The sequence below is a fragment of the Tyto alba genome, unplaced genomic scaffold (genome assembly GCF_018691265.1).
Source record: "Tyto alba isolate M040663 unplaced genomic scaffold, T.alba_DEE_v4.0 Super-Scaffold_9, whole genome shotgun sequence".
Taxonomy (NCBI): Eukaryota; Metazoa; Chordata; class Aves; order Strigiformes; family Tytonidae; genus Tyto; species Tyto alba.
Genome location: NW_024881330.1, coordinates 36,874,191 through 36,892,610, shown reverse-complemented (window position 1 = coordinate 36,892,610; position 18,420 = coordinate 36,874,191). Strand labels below are relative to the sequence as shown.

Here is an 18,420-nt window from a genome sequence, read left to right as displayed (position 1 = left end):
CTTTGAAATGCACCACTGGAGAGCCATGAGGACCATGAATGTATAGGGGAGGAGACAAGAGAATTGAAGGAACTAGCTATAACTTGTCATAAATTGCAGAATAATGGTGGAAAGAATAGGACTGTTGTCTGAATTGGCCATGATATATCTCTCTACAAAATTATAGGAATTAATTGTTTGGTCAGGGAATTCTCTGCTGTTAACCTAGCTTCAAGAATTTTAGATTCTTGCAAAGTAAGAGTTTGTATGGAGATGCTTTATCTGAGTATCACAAAGCTATAACAATACTAATGAGACTTGAGGTCCTTAAGAAGCATTTGGTGGAAAATTTGTTAATGAGCTGTGCAGAAAATAGTGTCTGAAGCTTGATAAGTACATCTCATTAAATATCAAAAGCAGAAAAGATGATGACTGTAAATAGAGAAAAAACTTCTGTTAAACAAGCCATGTTACTGTATGTACTGTCCACTGAAAACGCTACTGAAATTTCCAACAACAAAGAGAAAAATTAATGAAATTAATGAGCCCTATGAGGAAGAGTATAAATACTGGCAAAAGACTACATTTAAAAAGCAGTTAAAGATGATGGGCTGCTGGAAGATTTCCTCAAGTGAAGAAAGGAAGCCTACCTGAGTTTCCTCAACTTCAGCTGTGCACTAGATCCCTTCCTTATTGTTTATGGCAAGTCTGCTCTTATTGTCATTGTGTTCCCTACACAGAAATCATTGGGATGGCTGACTTGTCTGTTGAAATGGATTGGGTTCTCCTATCTTGCCCAGGCATGTAATCCCAGACCAAGTCCACATCCGGGAATGGGAAGGTGTCAGGGCATGGGTGTTGCACCATGCAACATTGAGATAGAGTCTGATCAGGTAGAATAAAGTAGAGGAGCAACCTCTTACATCCCATACAGATGCCATAGCTCCTGGAAGAAAGGAATGTGCAGAGTTTGCTGCTGGTGTGGTTTTTAAGTCAGTCTAGATTTATGTTCTGCCGAATTAGACCAAGTCAGCAATGTAGATGCTTCTGCTCTGTTTTTAGCAGACTGCTGTTCAAGTCTGAGTGCGAAGTCTTCTTTCCCAGGCTGAGCTGGTTTGATGTGAGTCAGTCTGAAGGGAATAGTACCTTGAAAATGCATGCAGGACTCAAAGACATTAAGCTCCATGGACTGTTTTTCCCTCATCCTGAGCATATGTAACAGCATGTGGTGTTTGGGTGAGATGATAAAAGGCTATGCCTACACTGAAATCTGGCAGGGAGATTTCTGCTTGTGCAAAAATTCTTTAGGTGCTACAGGAATTGTCAAAACTACTCAGTGATAACATCTGCAGATACTAATTTAAGGATAGTTCAGGTATTCATAGGTGGTTCATGTATGTTTATATGAACTATAACCATCCCTTTAACTGCAGCATTAATATTAACCAAGAAGTGATGGAATTAGATAGAAGAGAACCTCATCATTGGTAATATAAAATTATCTATTCCTAACAGAGTTAGGAGTAGAGCACTGTGCATGCGACTTCAAAGGATGTCTTTAAATCCCTGTTTTTCTTTATAGACTTTAACTTCCTTCCTAGTTTAATGTTTTGTAGGGAGTAACCTACAAATGGTGGATCCTGGAATGCATATGACTACAAATTGGGATTTGAGGAGAATAAATTGTAATTTCTGATATCAAAATCATGATATAACATATCTATTTGGAAAACCTAACATTAGATTTCCTCTTTAGACCCGGCCCTTGGCTTTGATTCATATTTTTCCTAGATTTCTTTGCTACTCCCCAGATTTCTGTGTAAATAAATGCATAGTGAGTATTCTGTCAGAGCAGAAAGTGTAGAGCATCCACATGACTTGCATCTGAACCATTTATTATATTCCCCACTAAGATCCATTTTTTCTGTTTTTTATTGACTGATTGATTTTGATTCATTATGACCCCTTTTTCCCTGCTAGTTTTATTCTCCATGGTGAATTTTAGGTAAATTTCTCCTTTTGTGTAGGTTTTAAAATAAGTTTTGATTTGTCTAGAGTGCAGCCTTTTACACAGAAATGTAGCAAAAACCCCCCTAGGATTTGCATTTTGCTTATTTGTGTGTTTTATAAAAGTTTTTAGTCTTCTTCTGTGTGCAGATACCTTTGAAATGTAATCTCTTAAAGGAAACAACGGATTTCTGTCTAATCATGCATCAGAAAGGTAGGAATGGATGTCATACAATTTATATTTCTAATTAATCAATAATATAAAGGTGTGTCAGAAAGAATAACTTCTGAAATACTCCATATAATCCCTGGTTTGGCTCCATACACTGTGATGTAATACTGGAGAATGGATACAGGTACACGTGTGGTTTGGTACATGTATTTGCATAAAGAATAATTTCTGTATGTCTGCCCAGTAGTAGTAAGGCCAGCTTAGTGACTCAGTTTCTGGCAAAAACTTCTGTTTTGTTAATATTCCTGAAATTTGGGAACAAATGACTTCAATATGCCAAGGGAAAAAAATGTTTCCAAATTAAAGTGGTCGGTACAGAAATAATTTTAGGGGAAAAATTCTCTGATTGGAGTTTGTGCACAAAATGTTAGGAAGTTTGTCCTCAAGTGTTACCAAACCTTTTGTTTACATATTTTTTCCTTACTCATCTTACATTTCATATTAGCTTTCTCTCTGTGTACCATTTCTAAGTAGTTATTCTTACAGAGGAGAAAGTAATAAATGTTCCAGATTATTTGCGTCACTATTTTTCTTTTTTTTTTTTTTTTTCTTTATTTTATTTTTGGTAGCCTTAGTTTTATTGGATGTCTTATTTCAAAGAGCTGAATTTTCCTCATGTACGTTTGCACTAGCTTCACAGACTTTGTCCTAAACAAAGTGTTTCATTTGCATCTTTTTCCTTTTAATAGTGGCAAACAAGGAAATGAAACTCTGTATAGTAGTGCTTTATAACTTTAAAAAAAATCTCATTTCACTTTGGGAAATTGTGGAGAAACCCCATATTTTTCGTTTTGCTACTTAGAACTTCTTACAAGGTAGAAAAAAAAAAAAACAAAAACAAAAACACAAAACAAAACAAAAGAAAAGAAAAGGTTGTGGCAAAAAAAAATCAGTAAAAAAATTTTCATTTAGAATTTTGGCTGAGTTGAATCTGAGCAATGATTAATTTGCCCAGCTTTGATGCATAAATAACCACAATAGTGTCTTCATTGACTTCTCTTGATTTTGTGAGTGATAAATGCAGCTAAAATAAACCACTTTATCCTTCCTTTTCTGGAGTGACGTACCACTTTGGTATCTTGTTCTTTCAAAAAAACAGGAAAATGCTAAAGAAAAAAATAATTCAGAAAATGTTTTTACTGGTCCTTGTGGTTATCAAAGACAGAGAACCTAAATTAATTTTAAGAGTTAGTAGGTTTATTTGCTAAATTGTGAGAGTAAAACAGTAGCTTGCCTCTTCTTTTACCACCTCATGTTTCTTTTGAACATCTTACTTTATGTAAAATAGAAAATACCTGTGTAATTTCAAATGATTTTTTGAGTTTATGCATCTAAGTTTGACCTCTAACGTGCACAAGTTATTACATTTTTAATCCCTAATTAATAACTAATCTTAATTAGTTTTATGGCAAACTCCCAATGAAATTGTATTTCAAAAGATTGGGTGAGGTGTCTCTATTTTCAAAATCTCAACTGTGTCATGGGAAGGGAACAATATAAGACAAGCGATTTATATCAAGTGTTCAGACAGAAATCTGAGGAGGATCAGACTTCTTTCCTCCCTGTTTTTCACCAAAATTTACCACTGGATAAATCCACCAACCAATCATTTCAGACCTATCAGTAGTTCCACAAAATACTGTGATAATGAAAACATCATCAGTTATCAAAAATTATGTAAGCTGTGAAGAAACCAGTATTTTCAGATGAAGCATATATGTCTTTAAAAGGAATGGAGTGTGTCTGTGTCTTTGCAGTATGCAGTATTTTCAGAGACAAAGCATTTCCCTCTGAGTTTAACATCTATTTTATTTACTTAAAGGCTGTACGTGTAGGGTAGACTTGTTTTTGACATAGATAACTGTCAATCAGCATATGAGAAATGGAAGAACTGTGTTTGAAAAAAGATAAGTGTTTGCATGTTAGTGAAAATAGACTTATACTTGAAATTTTTGCACTAGGTACGTAAAATTTACATGCGAATTGCATCTTAGACACACATCACATTGTTCTCATCATAGGACTGGTTTTGGAAGTGTGGCGCTTAGTGTGCCAAGTTCATCTGGAGGTAGCCCTACTGTAACTTTACTGACAGGGAATTAGTATCTGGTTTTGGTTATGAAGGAAGGATACAGTATAAGATGCTGTGAATTGATGTGTCACTAGTACATCTTTTGTAAGAACTGTTGTTCAACAGTAGCAGGTTTGTTTTTGTTTTTGTTTTTTTTTTTATCTTAGGTTGGTTATGAAAAGATAGAAGTGGTATAAGGAGGTTGGTAGATTTGTAAAAATTAAAAAATCCTGTTGAGAAATGCCAAAAGTAGACTGAAAGGATTTATTACTTCTTTTGAATGTGCCAGTCTTGATTTATAATAATGAAAGCAATAGGAGCATATTTGAAAATGAAATTAATACACTTTGTCAAGTCCTGAAAATTATTGTACTCTCAGTTGAATAGAGGGTAACATCCATTTCATCCTGTCCTTCATTTGTAGATCTTGTCAAGACATCTCTTTCTCCTTTCCCCTACAAAACACATTTAACCTCCTCAATAATTTAAAAAGACAAGTGCTTTCCCAAGCCTTTCCCCCTTCTTTTCCCTTTGCTTTCTTTGATGTGTGCTTTGCAGGCTAATTCTTTATTGCAATGTTTATAGATTCTTTCTATTTGGTGCTAGACTGTGATGTATATCAGCAATAGCAGTTGCTCCTGGATGCAAATGATACAGGGAAGAAGCCAGGAGATCATGAGCTTGAGGAGACTTGTTGGTCATAATTTGAGGCTCTGGATAACAGTTTAATATAGCTCTTAAAGACACACATGCACACACACACACAAAACTCTTTCACTAGTCCTAGAAAAAATGGTTCACAAGGGAAGAAAGACTGTTAAGTCTGAAAAGACTGACAAAGACTGTAATTTTTCTCCTGTGAGATAATGGTTTGAAGCCAGCAGCAGATAAAAGATTGCCATAAGAATAGCTTAATTCCCCATCTTGTAAAAGGATTAGATAATTCAGCCTCTTTATGGATTCCTTACTCTGGGAAATATATTTCCACTTCTGATTCTCCTCAGATATAGCTGCAGAGTGTACTTATTTAAATGCACAAAGACCTTCATTCAGAGATTTTGAAAAGGCAAACAGCACACAGAAAAGATTATTTTGCAGGCTGTGTCAATGTGTAAATTTTACTCAGCAAGTGAATATTCTAGTTTTACCAGCTGAAAACACTATGGCTGTGTTGGTGACATGGAAACTTTCACAAAAATCTTCAAGAGTGACTGGGAAAATAATGCTTTTACTTTGCAGAAAGGAAATGGATTTCAAACAAAACCCATTCTTAACTATGGTTTTTATGAATTTTCAAATCATTTGCTGTGGTTTAGTATGCAAGCACTGAGAAATAATGTCCTTAAGAAAGTGAGTACAAAAGTACAAAACTGACTGTGATCTGAATAGTATTAGTGAAAATTGAGTTATTTTAGATTAACTGTACCTCAGATCAGGGTGAAACTCAAAGAATAGGAATTCTGTATATCTCATAAATAGAATTGATGGTAGTAACAACATATTCCTGCCTGAGAGCTTTGTACCACTTCTTTAAAATGGATTTAAAGAAATTATAAATATCTGTTGGGGAGCATGCTGAATATGTCACTAAGTTTATATTCCTACATTTTATTCAAAAAATGATTTAAATATCTATTTATTAATGTAGTCTTATAGTTTAATTTTGAAATGTCTGCCTTCCTGGATAGTGTTCTGCAGAATAATCCAATAGTCCTCATGCTTCATTTCTCTTCAATGCAGATGCTTCCTGTATTTTAGTCTATGGTGAAAATAGAAGCTGTGACACTGATTTTTTTTAATATAACAAGTTGACATGCTGCAGAGCTTTCCCATTATTACTTCAGTCTTGAGAGGTGCCAGCTACTCTCGTTACTCACTGAATTCACAATCCTCTGTTGTTTACCCCCCATTGATCTAAGAGATTTTTCTTCTATAGTTTATCGATCTGAAATTAGTATAAACTTCTTTAAAAATCTTCATTAGGAAGCTAGAGTATGTAGCTAAATTTTATCAGAAAAAGAGTACTTTTGCCTTTATATTGTTTAAAATATATCTAATATAATTTTACCATTATATTAACTGGTGTAGTCTATACTGGAAAACTGACATCTTTTTGTCTCTGTACCTGTGAATACACTAAGAATCTTGATGGCACAGTTTTAACATTTTTATTTTTGTAAAAGACATTAGTAGAACAAATGGAATAGGTCAGAAATTCCTGGCTTTATATTTAGGCGCTGGAGAAGCTTTGGATTTTACGCCATTATAAAGGAGTACAGAACTTGTGGAGACAGTAAGTCAAGGTACATGAGATGAGAATTAGGATCAGTATGTTTGAGAAAAAAGAATGAAATAAACTCACCATGTTATAGGCAAGTCGGGACAAATTGTTATAAAGCTTGGAGTACTGTTACTGGTATGGTTTTGAGGTTGCTAGGGAAAGGTGCAAGAAAACATTCCATGTAACCTAAAAGCATGGGAGGGCTTTCAGGACTTTTGTTGTCTAATCTTGGTTGCTATAACTTCCCTGGAGTTATGTATTTGTTCTAGAGAAATTATAATTCAGTATTACAGTGATATCAGAGAGAGATGTTAGATGTAGATGTAATGTTTTAAATTACAGAAAGGAAGCAGATGATTTGAAAGGAACAAAAAAAAAAAAAAAAATCCAATAAGTCCAATTTATCCTTCTCATCTTCCCTAATTGAAATTCCCTTTGGTTGCCAAAGAAACATCATCATTATATTTTTAATAAGTTTCTTTTATTAATAAAAGTTTATGATATTCATTAATCTTACAAAATGTAGTTTACAGTTTTTATCCAAATTAATAACAACTACATAAAGAAACTGACTGTAAATCACTGAAGTATTTGTTAGGATTTTTTCAAGAGCATAGTTAACCTACTTTGAAACAATTTAAGCTAAATCAATGATTCAGCAAGCCAAAATCTTCTTAATTAAGATTCTAATACAAACATGACATTACCTCTGTTTTTCACAGTTGAGAACTTTTCTTTGCAGTTGTAGCCTTAAAAATGTATCCTAATTTTGGGTGATCATGAAAACAGCTTTACTGCTCTCTTTGCTGTAAGATTTAAGGATTCTTTGCTGAACTTTCCCCTACATCTCAGCATGTTTATCTAAAAGAAGTCAGCTGAGTCTTCAGCAAAGCAGATCAGGAATTTTCCAATGAAATATGTGTTCTTTAAGAAATAATGATTTGCAGAAACCAAAATGTTTTATAGAAATTATCCAGATTCAACAAAATTTAGCTGACACAGGGCAGAGCAGAGAGAATGGCTGTGGCTGCAATTCTCAGACATCTAATTTCCCACTTCCTCCTCGGGGAGTGTCCTTTACTGTCTTGGACCCCCTGGAGGAATTTTTCTTTATTACTAAAAAGCCAGAAGAAGCATTTGTATTGTCTTGAAATAACAGGTTTTCATGATTTCTTCTCAAGTGGAATTTCAAAGTTTCTGTTGTTGTTCACCTCTGGGGAACATCAGAATTTGAGCAAATTTATCCAGCTCTAGTTTGCTATGTTTAAAAAGAAAAAGAAGTCCCATAGTCACATACCAGAATTTGAAGGCCAGCCATGTACAAAGTAATCATAAAACCCTTCCATATAGTTGTTTATCTGGGGATTAAAGGAGAGTTTGTCCAAAAATTATAACCTTTCTTATGTTTGGGGTTTTTTGGTTCATTTTTAGGAGGAATAGAATGGGAATTTGGTTATATATTTCTGAAAGACTATGTCACAATAGCATTAATCTAAATATAGTCCAAATTGTTGTCTGTGAAGGCTAACAGTCACCTTTCTGTGAAGGTGAATCTCCTCTCTTGTTCAGTATTTGATTTGATACAAAAAACTCCTAAAGCACAACCTCTACTACACACTAGCACAAGGTAATTTATAATGCACATACTTTGAATTAGTAATCTACACAAAAAAACAATACTGAAGAACATGTATCTCAGTATTAGGTACCAGAAACATTTCAATTTTTTTTTTTCAGGATATTTTATTCTTTCTCATTTCTGATATTAGAAAGTATGTATGCTTGTGGTTAAGTGTTTTTAGTTGTTTCTATGAATCTTATATAGTCCTTGCAAGTATTTATTATAGTAATCCAGTATAACATAGAGTTTATTTTCATTTACTGCTAATTTTAAGATCATAGGGCAGCAGTGTTGACATACAGGACAGTCATAGTGAATGTTTACATTTAGTACACTGGAGGAATTCTTAGGTAGGAATTTGTCCTGCATCTGTACTTGCAGTCATAGTTTCCCTCGAAGCAGAACTTTGTTTTACCTTTTAAAAATCCATTTTGCTCAAGCATAAATGTTTCACAAATTTCAAATCTGAAAATACATGCCAACTTTAAATCATGGAGAAGGAAAAAAAAAAAAAAAAGAATTAATCTTCCTCAACTGTTCCCTGTAATTTTTTCCCCAATATACAGTTTAATTCTGGTGTTCTATTGTATAAAAACTCTGCAGCTGTTTGAAAGCTACTGCATTGTTTTAAGGGTGGTACAAGTGGAGAAATCACAGCTCCTCTGGCATTATTCTCTCCTTCCATCCTCACTATACCCGCACTTTATTAGGTACCCATTATAATTAGTCATTTTAGGATGCTGTTAGATGGATTTTGGATTCATATAAGGAATTGTTTTGTAGGATCATCTTGTCCTTTTCAGCTTCTAAGTGAGGTCATCAATTTAGCATCTTTCTAAAGCACCAATTACCATAATGTCAAGAAGCTGTCCTCTTAATAGCTCATGTAAATTGGCTATTGATGGGTATCAGAGAGATTTGAAAACAAGACCACTAATTCTGTCACACAAAAAGAATGGGGAAATGTAATGACATGTCATGTAGCTGATTACAATAAAGAAGAGCAATAAACTCATCTGGACTTTGGATACTGTCATCATGTATTTTTCTTGTCAAATATGTCAAGTTTTGGGAAGGGCTAACTTTCAGATAGTAGTGACAAGTTTCACTACACAGCCTGTTTATCAGTTTGATTAGAAGAAAAGATCACTGAGAAATATGTCCTAGTGAACTGTTAGAAAATGTCATTTCAAAGATTTGCGTATTGCAGAGAACAGACCTTCGTTATGTAAAGGTCCTTTCTTGTGTCTACTTCTATATAGCTGTAATTATATAAAATTATGTAGATATCTCCAACTGTAATATTTTTGGCGTAATTAAGTAGCATGTGTTATAATATAAAGAGGACTTACTGATAAATTTCAGAAACTAAAAGGGAAATGCTCTTAGTTTAACAAAGTCATCTAATGGGGAATATGTTGCTGCTATGGAAATCTCATTGTTGACTTTAAAGGAGCCTTTACAGCATATATTCATTCATACTACTTACTCATTCCTTCTTTAGTACTAACAGAATACGCTTTGCTTTATGCAAATACATGGAAGAATCTGACTCTATAATCTGATTCAAACAGGCAGTATAATCTAGAAACAAACGACACTCTGAATGACTGTTCAAGCTTAAAGCAAAGCTGATCCTGCAGAATGACTGCTCATACTGTGCCAATTTATTTCCAGCTGCTAAGTAATGCTAGAAGAAAGATCAAGATGCACTCAGTGTTTTCTCCTGATGGTAATGATTGGATTGCCACAGGGATGTCAGTGTGGCTTTCAAAACAGGGTGGGAGGATGAGAAAGTTGCTACAAAGGGAAATAAAGTTAGTCCGCGAGGCATTTTCTCGTTAAGGTGTGCCATCAGAAAAGCTCAGGAGTGTTTCTTTTGAGTGCTAGAATGGGTCTTTCTGAATGGTCAGGCACAAGAGAAGCTTGAGACTTCATAGCACTTGATCATTCTCTTCCAGCTGGACTCCACCAAACAGCCAGCCAACAGAGCAGGAAATGCAGATCTGCACTGAATCCTCAGCCCATCTGCATGGTGTACAATGTCCCTGTCACTAAATTCATGTTACAGATACTTACATGCTGCATGTTTAATCCCTGTAAAATTCCCCTGGAACATTCTGTCATCTTAAAAATGGAAATAAGTTGAAATGTTTATGGCCATTAGTCTGCTTTATTTCACTTTTTTTTTTTTTGCAACAAATGGAACTAGAGTAGGAACTAGTATCTGATACTTCTCTGGGGTATTTCTTCGTACACTGCTTGCAGGATAATATGAATGAGCCAGTGAGTTGTTTTACACCTCTGTAATCATAGGGATTTACAAGTGTTTCATTAGGACTGTTGGTAATTGTGATACCACAGAACAATGTGCTCTGAGGTGTTGTTGGGCACTCATAATTGCCTAGGAAATATTGAGGACGTTCAAAAGGATTTTGTCATATTAGCCAGAATGGGGTTTTATGTAGGTTATTTCACATGGTCTTGCTGGTGTGAGGTTATTCAGTGTAAATCATGGAGTTAACCTCATTTTCATTTCAGTTCAGCAACTGGGATTCAAATAATAGTTTCATCTTAGTATTTTTTCACCTGGTAAAGTACATGACTTCTATTGAAATAACAAATTGTAATATCCTCATCCTGATGGCATGCCCTGTTCTCCAACAGTCTACGCTTTAAGAAGGGAAAACATCCTAAATGCTCAAGTTCAGCCATTCACTTAACATGGGCATAATTTTAAACCAAAAAGTAATCTATTTAGATAAATCTGTTACTGAATCAAAAATGCGACATTTGTTTTGTATCCCCTTTCTGCATGCTCAAGTACTTTTTAATTTTTTCCAGTGAAAAATTAAGACGGTTGAACTTCTTTTTTTCTTTTAGGTAGGTTACTCCTACTTCCAAATACTGCAGCATCACTAATAGAATAATTAACATAGTAGCTAAAGACAATTTACATGGAAATAACATAAAAACTTTGATAAGGTGATAAATCTTAAACATTTGTAGAAAACATTACTTTTTCAGATATCAAATCAATAGGAAATATTTTGCTATTCTGAATCCTAAAGGAATCAAAATGTTTTCTTTTTGCTGATTTTGGTCACTGCCATTTCTTAGATAATCCTGTGTGTGCTTATAGATTGTTCAGGAGTGTGAAAAGACCTTTTCAAAGTAGTGAATGAAAGAAAATATCTATCATTTCAATCCTGACTATTTTTTGTATTTGCTGTTTCCTTCCTCTGATGAGGCAATATAGGATTTTATTATGCTGTGACTGATTCAAGGAATGTAGATGAAATAAGTTTGTCCTCTTTTTGCATACTCTTATAGTATCATATTTTATAAATCATACTGGCAATACAACTATGTTTCACACACCCACAAGCTTGTTTGTAGTGATAGACCTGGTATAATGCTGCTGTACCCATCCCGTAGAACTTATTCAGAATCTTTTTGGTCCTGAAGTCTGTGGCAATTTTCTTGGAACAAGTCCTACAGAATGTATTTTTGGGTCAAAGGAAATTAAAATATTTGCCTAGGGGCTGTTTGCCTTTGTAGCTCTTGAAGCTCCAGTTTGCAGCTCGGGGAATGTAACTGAAACAACGGCCTCTAAGCGAGAGATCACACCATAAACAGAATGTATATAGAAAAACATGTTGACTATCGGGTATCAAGTTTAGAGTCCCATTAAAATAATTAATATCTGAAATAATGTTTTGGTTAGTAACTGAAAAATTCCATTAAGTATTAGCAAGATAGTAATTTCTAGGTAACTTGTTTTTTTAGTGGTTTTTTTTTAACAGTACATATTGAAGATAACAGCCAAGATTTTCAAAGCTAGCCACCAAATTGGAAAAGCGCAACTCATTTTAGATTGCTTTGCAAACGAGGATGTGATTCTCACATGAGTTGCTCTTTTTATAATAGGCTTTTCCATAGCGTGGATGAAAAGTTCCAACACAACATTTTGGTCATCATTTTACCTTTTCTTGCTAAAGGAATATCTGACTGGTATATGGCAATAAAGAATCAAGTCTACCTTGGAGTTTACACTTCTCTGTACAAGTACTCTGCAAGAAGAAGAATTGGAGACGAAAATGCTTTTGTAATACCAGGGACCAGATGAGTGGGTCTCATAGTTTAGGCCTTCCAATGTTAATGATGATTGCAGCATGGTGTAACACACTTTTATTGGAAAACATTCAGCAAGAAGGAACCGGAGAAGAAAGTAGCATAAACAAGGACAGATTGGAAAATACATCTCTAGGCTGATTCTAGACATTGCTTCTTTCTAATCTATTGATTAAGAATTTTTAGGTGTTTTCATTTTACTGTGGAGGTGTCTTATGTATAGTATTAAGTATTGAAGAAGAAATTAGAATAGTCCAAGAAACAGAATTCTTTTGGATAGCAATATTGTTGGTGACTTTTTTTTGTTGCTTGAGTCACATGAGAATCTATTGCAATATGAATCCACATGTAAGAAATACATAAATAAGTTGAAATTGGATATGAAAATGAGGTTCAGATATGTCACACATCTTGTACAATCATTCACCCACCCAGTTCACCAAGCCATTTCCTCCTACACGGGGAAATCATATGAAATGGCTTTTCTGATTAGATATATTGAAAAGACATTTTTTGCATGTTTTTCATGAGGCAATGGGTCACTTAGATGTATGTGATTTCTGGAATAAGATGAGAATAATTTCAGTTGTTCATGTCTGCTTTGGATTTATGAAAGCTGAGAATGGGAAATGTATTTTAAAATCTTGAAAATTCTGATGGCATAAAAGAAGCAGCTCCTACTTCTAGAAATAATTTTTTTTTATGACTGTAATATAAGCAGACAAGGTTGGAGTAATTTTCCTTTTAATGAAACACAAATAAACTATCAACATGGCTGCAGAGAAGAGGACATCACTTCTGTCATTCCATGCATATCCTTATAAGCTTGAATACCGGCTTGCAATAAACGTGTATGTAATGGAGGACAACATGTCAATTTTAATGCAAAGAAAAATTATGTGATTTTTAAGATCTTCCTTTTTCATGTGGTTATTTAATTTACAATTTGTTTTCTCCCTATTTGAATATCTTTATGATAATGGTGCAAAGTTGTTTGTTTCTTGTTGACTGTCATCTTTAGAATAACCTGTTTGACAAACTAAGCTTTTAAAGAATTGGTAACTAGAGCATTACAAACCAGGCATAGTGTTAAAAAGGAATCACAGAAGTCATTTTCAAAATTAGGTTTACAGCTTCTAAGTTTTACACTTTTGTTGCTGTATGGAGTTTTGTGTTGTGTGGAACTGACTCCTCAGGTAAGAATCATTATGAATTTACATTTATATTGAGATTTCCATCATAAATAAACTATCCTGGAGCAGTAAAGGAGATAAAATAATTGGGGGAATTGGGGGGGGGGGGGGGGGGGGCGGGGCGGAGAGGAATGGTTTTGAAAAGGTACCAACAAATAGATGATTTAAGATCCAAATATATTAGATAACTGTGAGAGTCCTAAAATGTGAAATTCAGATAGGGCAGATATGGGGGTTCTGCTTCGTTTCAAAGGTTAATTCAAAGTTTAGTGTAAAGCAGCTGCAGAGAGTGAGAATACAGAGTGAAAGGAACTTTTTATAAGAGGTAAGTTATTTCTTTCCCCAAGGTTTTACTTCAATACGTTTTTATGGTTCCTGGGCTTTGCAAAATTGAATTGCATTTTTCTTATTCTTTTCATGTCTGAATAAATTCAAGGTAAGATAACCTTTATGTAAATGGCAGTTATATTGTGTTAAGAGCTGCAAACCGTTTCTTCAGAGCAGAATCTGTACTCAGGATTCACAAGAGCCTGAAGGAGGATGGTGGGACTCTTGGGATGCTTATTTAAAACAGATACAAGGACTATTTTTGTGAATTGCTGCCAAGGCATTGCAGTCAGCTGATGCAGGGGGAGAGCCTGAAGATGAAGCCTGCCATAATTAGTGTATTTTTCATTTAAAACATTACAAAGGAGGAGGAAATATTCTTGCATGTATTTCCCTCTGGTGGGTTAATCTTGGCTAAGGGCCAGCCCCGCATCCAGCCACTCGCTCATTCACTACCCTCAGCAGAACGAAGGGAGAAAATAGGATGAAAAAGCTTGTGGGTGGAGATAAAGGCAGGGAAATTGCTTACCCTTTACTGTTGTGGGCAAAACAGACTTGACTTGGGGAAAATTGTTTTAATTTACTGACAATTAAAATGGATTTAGGTAATGAGAAACAATAAGACAAACGTTAAAACCACACCTTTCCCAGGCCCAACCTCACTCCTTCACTCCGGACTCCTCTGCCCACCCTCTGAGTGGCACAGAGGGGATGGGGTCTGGGGGCTTGTGGCCAGTCCCTAATGGCTCCTTTCTGCCCCTTCTTCCTCACACTTTTCATTTGCTCCTGCGTGGGCTTTACCCATGGGCTGCAGTCCTTCAGGAAAAAAAACCTGCTCCATTGTGGGTTCTCCACAGGCCACATTCCCTCCAGGACATACCCACCTGCTCTGGTGTGGGTCCTCCACAGGCCGCAGTGGATATCAGCTCTGGCACCATCCTCACCGTGGGCTGCGGGGGAGCAGCTGCTCCGGAATGTGGAGCACCTGCTCTTCTGCCTACGTGGCATTTTTTGCTCTTCCTTAACTAGGTTTTCTCCAAGGTGCCACCGTTTTAGGTGAGGGGCTCAGCTGTGTCCTGCTGTGCATTTTTTGGAGCTGGATAGAACCACCTGTGCCTGGCACAGGGCAGCCCTGGCCTCTCCTCACCAAGGCCACCCCTGCAGCCCCCTCACTGCCAACACCTTGACATGGACACCCAGTACATTCCTTTTCAAATAAAATCTTTTTTTTAATGTAGTGAAGGAACCTTACAGTTTCATATACATATGATACCACCAAAGCCCCACTCTTGTTAAAACAAGTCCTACAAAAATACATTAGCTAGGATTCAGTTGAGTATTTCTTAGAGGCTAGTTTTGGTTACTAGGCAATCTGGGATGATATGATTGAACCATGCATGTTGGCTTTTCAGCAAATCTACCCTTTTAATTAGGACAATGTTGTGAGAAGTGTATGTAGTCAGAGATAACACTCTTCTATGTCTTATCTGTGGAATATGATTGCCAGTGTTTTCTTTCCATTTTCCCCCAATTTAGATTGCAAGGAGATAATTTGGCAGAAAGGCCAGAAGATGTCTCCATGGTATCTCAAACATCTGAGCCAGCAGTGTCAGACTCTGATGGTAAGTTCTATAAATATTTGCTGCTTATAAAAAAACCCCAAACATCAACATCTTGGATTTAAAAGTAGAGATTACGTCTGTAAAAGAAGAATAAACACTTCTAGAGAACGTTCCTGAGCATTTGAACTCAATCATTTGCACTTAAAATCTGTTAAAATAGCCCCTAACATGTTTTTTGTCATGGCCAAGTAGCACTCCAGAATAATTTCTAGGCATATTTTAGGAGCTGCCTTGGGACAGGATTCATTCTTAGTAGACAGTTTGTATGTTAACACATTATTTTGGATGTAACATAGCTTATTAGCATAGACATGGGCTGTTCATTGCCAGTTGGCCTCTATGTCAAAAAGTGGTCGTTGAAATATTTAATTTAATACTACAAATGCATCCACAGGATTCAAATAATATACAGTAAAAATAAAAAGAGTTATAGAAGAATTTCTCCCGTGTTTTTAAACTAAGTACGAGAAATGCTTCTCTGATCTCTCCAAGCACCACTGACTGGAATTAAAATACACTAAAAAGGAGTTTATACAATGGCTCTGAAGAGCATTTTTTTCTACTTATAGAAACACGATCATCCATTGCACCAATCTGCAGTCAGGACACTCAACCGTATTTCAATTTCTGCTCAGGTTTTGAAACAGAATAACACCTGAAATCTAATGGAAAAGGCACTTCCTGAGGGATATCTTGCCAGAGAATGCCCTGCTTTCCTATGAAAGATAAAGTTGATGAAGGTTAACTTTATCTTAGCTGTCTGTGGAATGGAGACAGAAAGAAATAGAGGTTTGGACAGAGAATCTGCAAAGATAAATCTTTCAGTCCATTCCCTTACTGTTGTGCAGAACCAGCTGTGTCTATTAATTGGAGGATTTGATCTGCAGTTTAGTCTTCAGCAGCCACAGACAAGTTGGCTATGTTGATTAATTAATGCAAAACAAATCAGAACTAACTTTTATTGGTTTTAATTATCCCACCAACTGTCTGATATTTAGTGCTAGTAGGTGTGCTGTTAGGTATGACAGCAATCTGAGGTTTCACTCATTTCTCTTGCCTCATTTGTAAACTAATGTATGTCAGCATTAGTAACTAATGTGTCTTTAAAGATAATTTTTTTCAAACTGGTTTTGTGAGAATGCATGGCTTCATGCGGTCATGCCATTTGTTTTTTCTTTCATCTGCCATTGATCACTTTATAAAAAAATTAATAGGGGACTCAGAATTAGAAATTTTGATGTACTTACAAGCTTGGTGAAGATTGTCAGCAAGAGGGACCCAGACTGGTGACTGCACTCAAGCCCTGTGAAAGGAAGGCAAAATTCTTCTGTTATAAGAGTAATCCCCAGGAGGGAAGGTGGTGGTGGCTTGTTTGGGATGGGCAAAGGGATATGCATGCATCAGATTATTGCAGCAGAAGAAAATGGAAGAGTAAGAAATACATATAGGAAAAAGCTGTATAGTTCCTGAAACAATTTGTTTTGAACAGATCTCTGCCTTCCTTTTTCCTTCCTGTATACCCTTGTTCTTGAAGTAGAAATATACCACACCATCTTCTGAAACTGTAGACTTCAAAAGATAGTAAGCTTTTGCTAAGTGGCAGAGGCACCAGGATTAAAGAAGGTGACACTGTCAGAAGGTGCTGGATGCTGTATAATAATGAACCTGGATCTTTCATGGTCACAGTGTATGGAGCACGAGTGCTATAGCCATTGTTAACTGGAGCACTTTATACACTTCCAGCTACTCTGTAGTTGATATAGATATAAATAAGGTGGAGAATGCTTTCCCTAAAAAAACATGTCAAATAAAAATCTAGAGAGTAAAAGTTAGATATGTAGGTGGGAGAATGACATTCATGTTGTTCTAAACACGTCTATCTCATGTCTGTGAATATACATGAACCCGTTAGTCATATAGCTAGAAAATAGCAAAGCCCCTAGGGCAAAAGGACTGAGGTCAACAGTGAGATACTGCCAAATTTCTGTCAAGAGGCATGCTCAAAAATGTTCTGCTTTTCAAAAATATTTTTTTTTTCCCTGACATGTTGGCTAGTAATATATTTTGATTTGAAAAAAAGCACACCTGGATTTTACACATAGGCATGGACTAGAAACAGGCACAGAGCTCAGGCAACTGCCCATTCTATCAGTCTTTCCTACAAAGGCAGCACATTACTTGTCTTCTGTGCGTCTGATATTTATTTCCAATAAATATTATGTGTGAGAAGAAGATGATAAAAGAGACTCCTAAAGTTATGTTAGAAAACCCTAGGTAACCAAGGCATCATGTTGCACTGAATTTTTAGTTACGTCCTCTTAAGAAAGTATTTTCTAATGAAAAAGTGACTAACAGGCTTCACTTACCAGGTTTATTTGAATTTATTTTCTGCTCTTACTTATCAATAACAGTGACCTTACTAAGAGAAAACTATGTATTGGGAAATGCTGATGTAAACCTTTTGTTCAGGAATATGCAATCAAGGTGCTGGTGCACAGCGAAGTCGAGGGTAGCTTCCTTTAGATAATGATCTTTTTCTAGGTTAGTGGGAAATTGTTGTTAGATCTGAAGCATCTCTTATGGATTTCAGATGAACTGGGTTTAGAAGTAATTGGCAGCACATCTGATCTAACAGCCTTTATAAATAAGCCTTACTAAAGCAATTTTACCTAATAAAGTCAATGTGATAGCTTATATAGAAAGATCATCTGCAGCATCAGGTACTATACTGACTCCATCTGGATCTGGTTCTAATGAACCATTACACTGATTTCCCTCTAGTATATTCCTGCTGAATTGGACAGAGTTGTATTTGATCTAAGTAGTAAAAATGAGATGGGAATCTGGTCTGAAGATGGGAGAACACAAGACATTTTAATGCTGCAGTTTCTTTTTATTAGCCTAAACTATACCTCTTGAAACTGTTTCTCTTTCCCATTGGACCACTTCACAG

General features: G+C 35.7%; 1 protein-coding gene across 3 annotated transcripts in view; it reads left to right on the top strand.

The window, feature by feature from the left end:
• Nucleotides 1–18,420, top strand: part of CUNH8orf34 (chromosome unknown C8orf34 homolog) — a 172,094-nt gene that overhangs the window by 117,178 nt on the left and 36,496 nt on the right. For all 3 annotated transcript variants that reach the window (XM_042786202.1, XM_042786200.1, XM_042786201.1), the window contains one exon: nt 15,382–15,467. In XM_042786202.1, the coding sequence (XP_042642136.1) occupies nt 15,382–15,467 (86 nt within the window). The remainder of the gene's footprint in view (nt 1–15,381; nt 15,468–18,420) is intronic.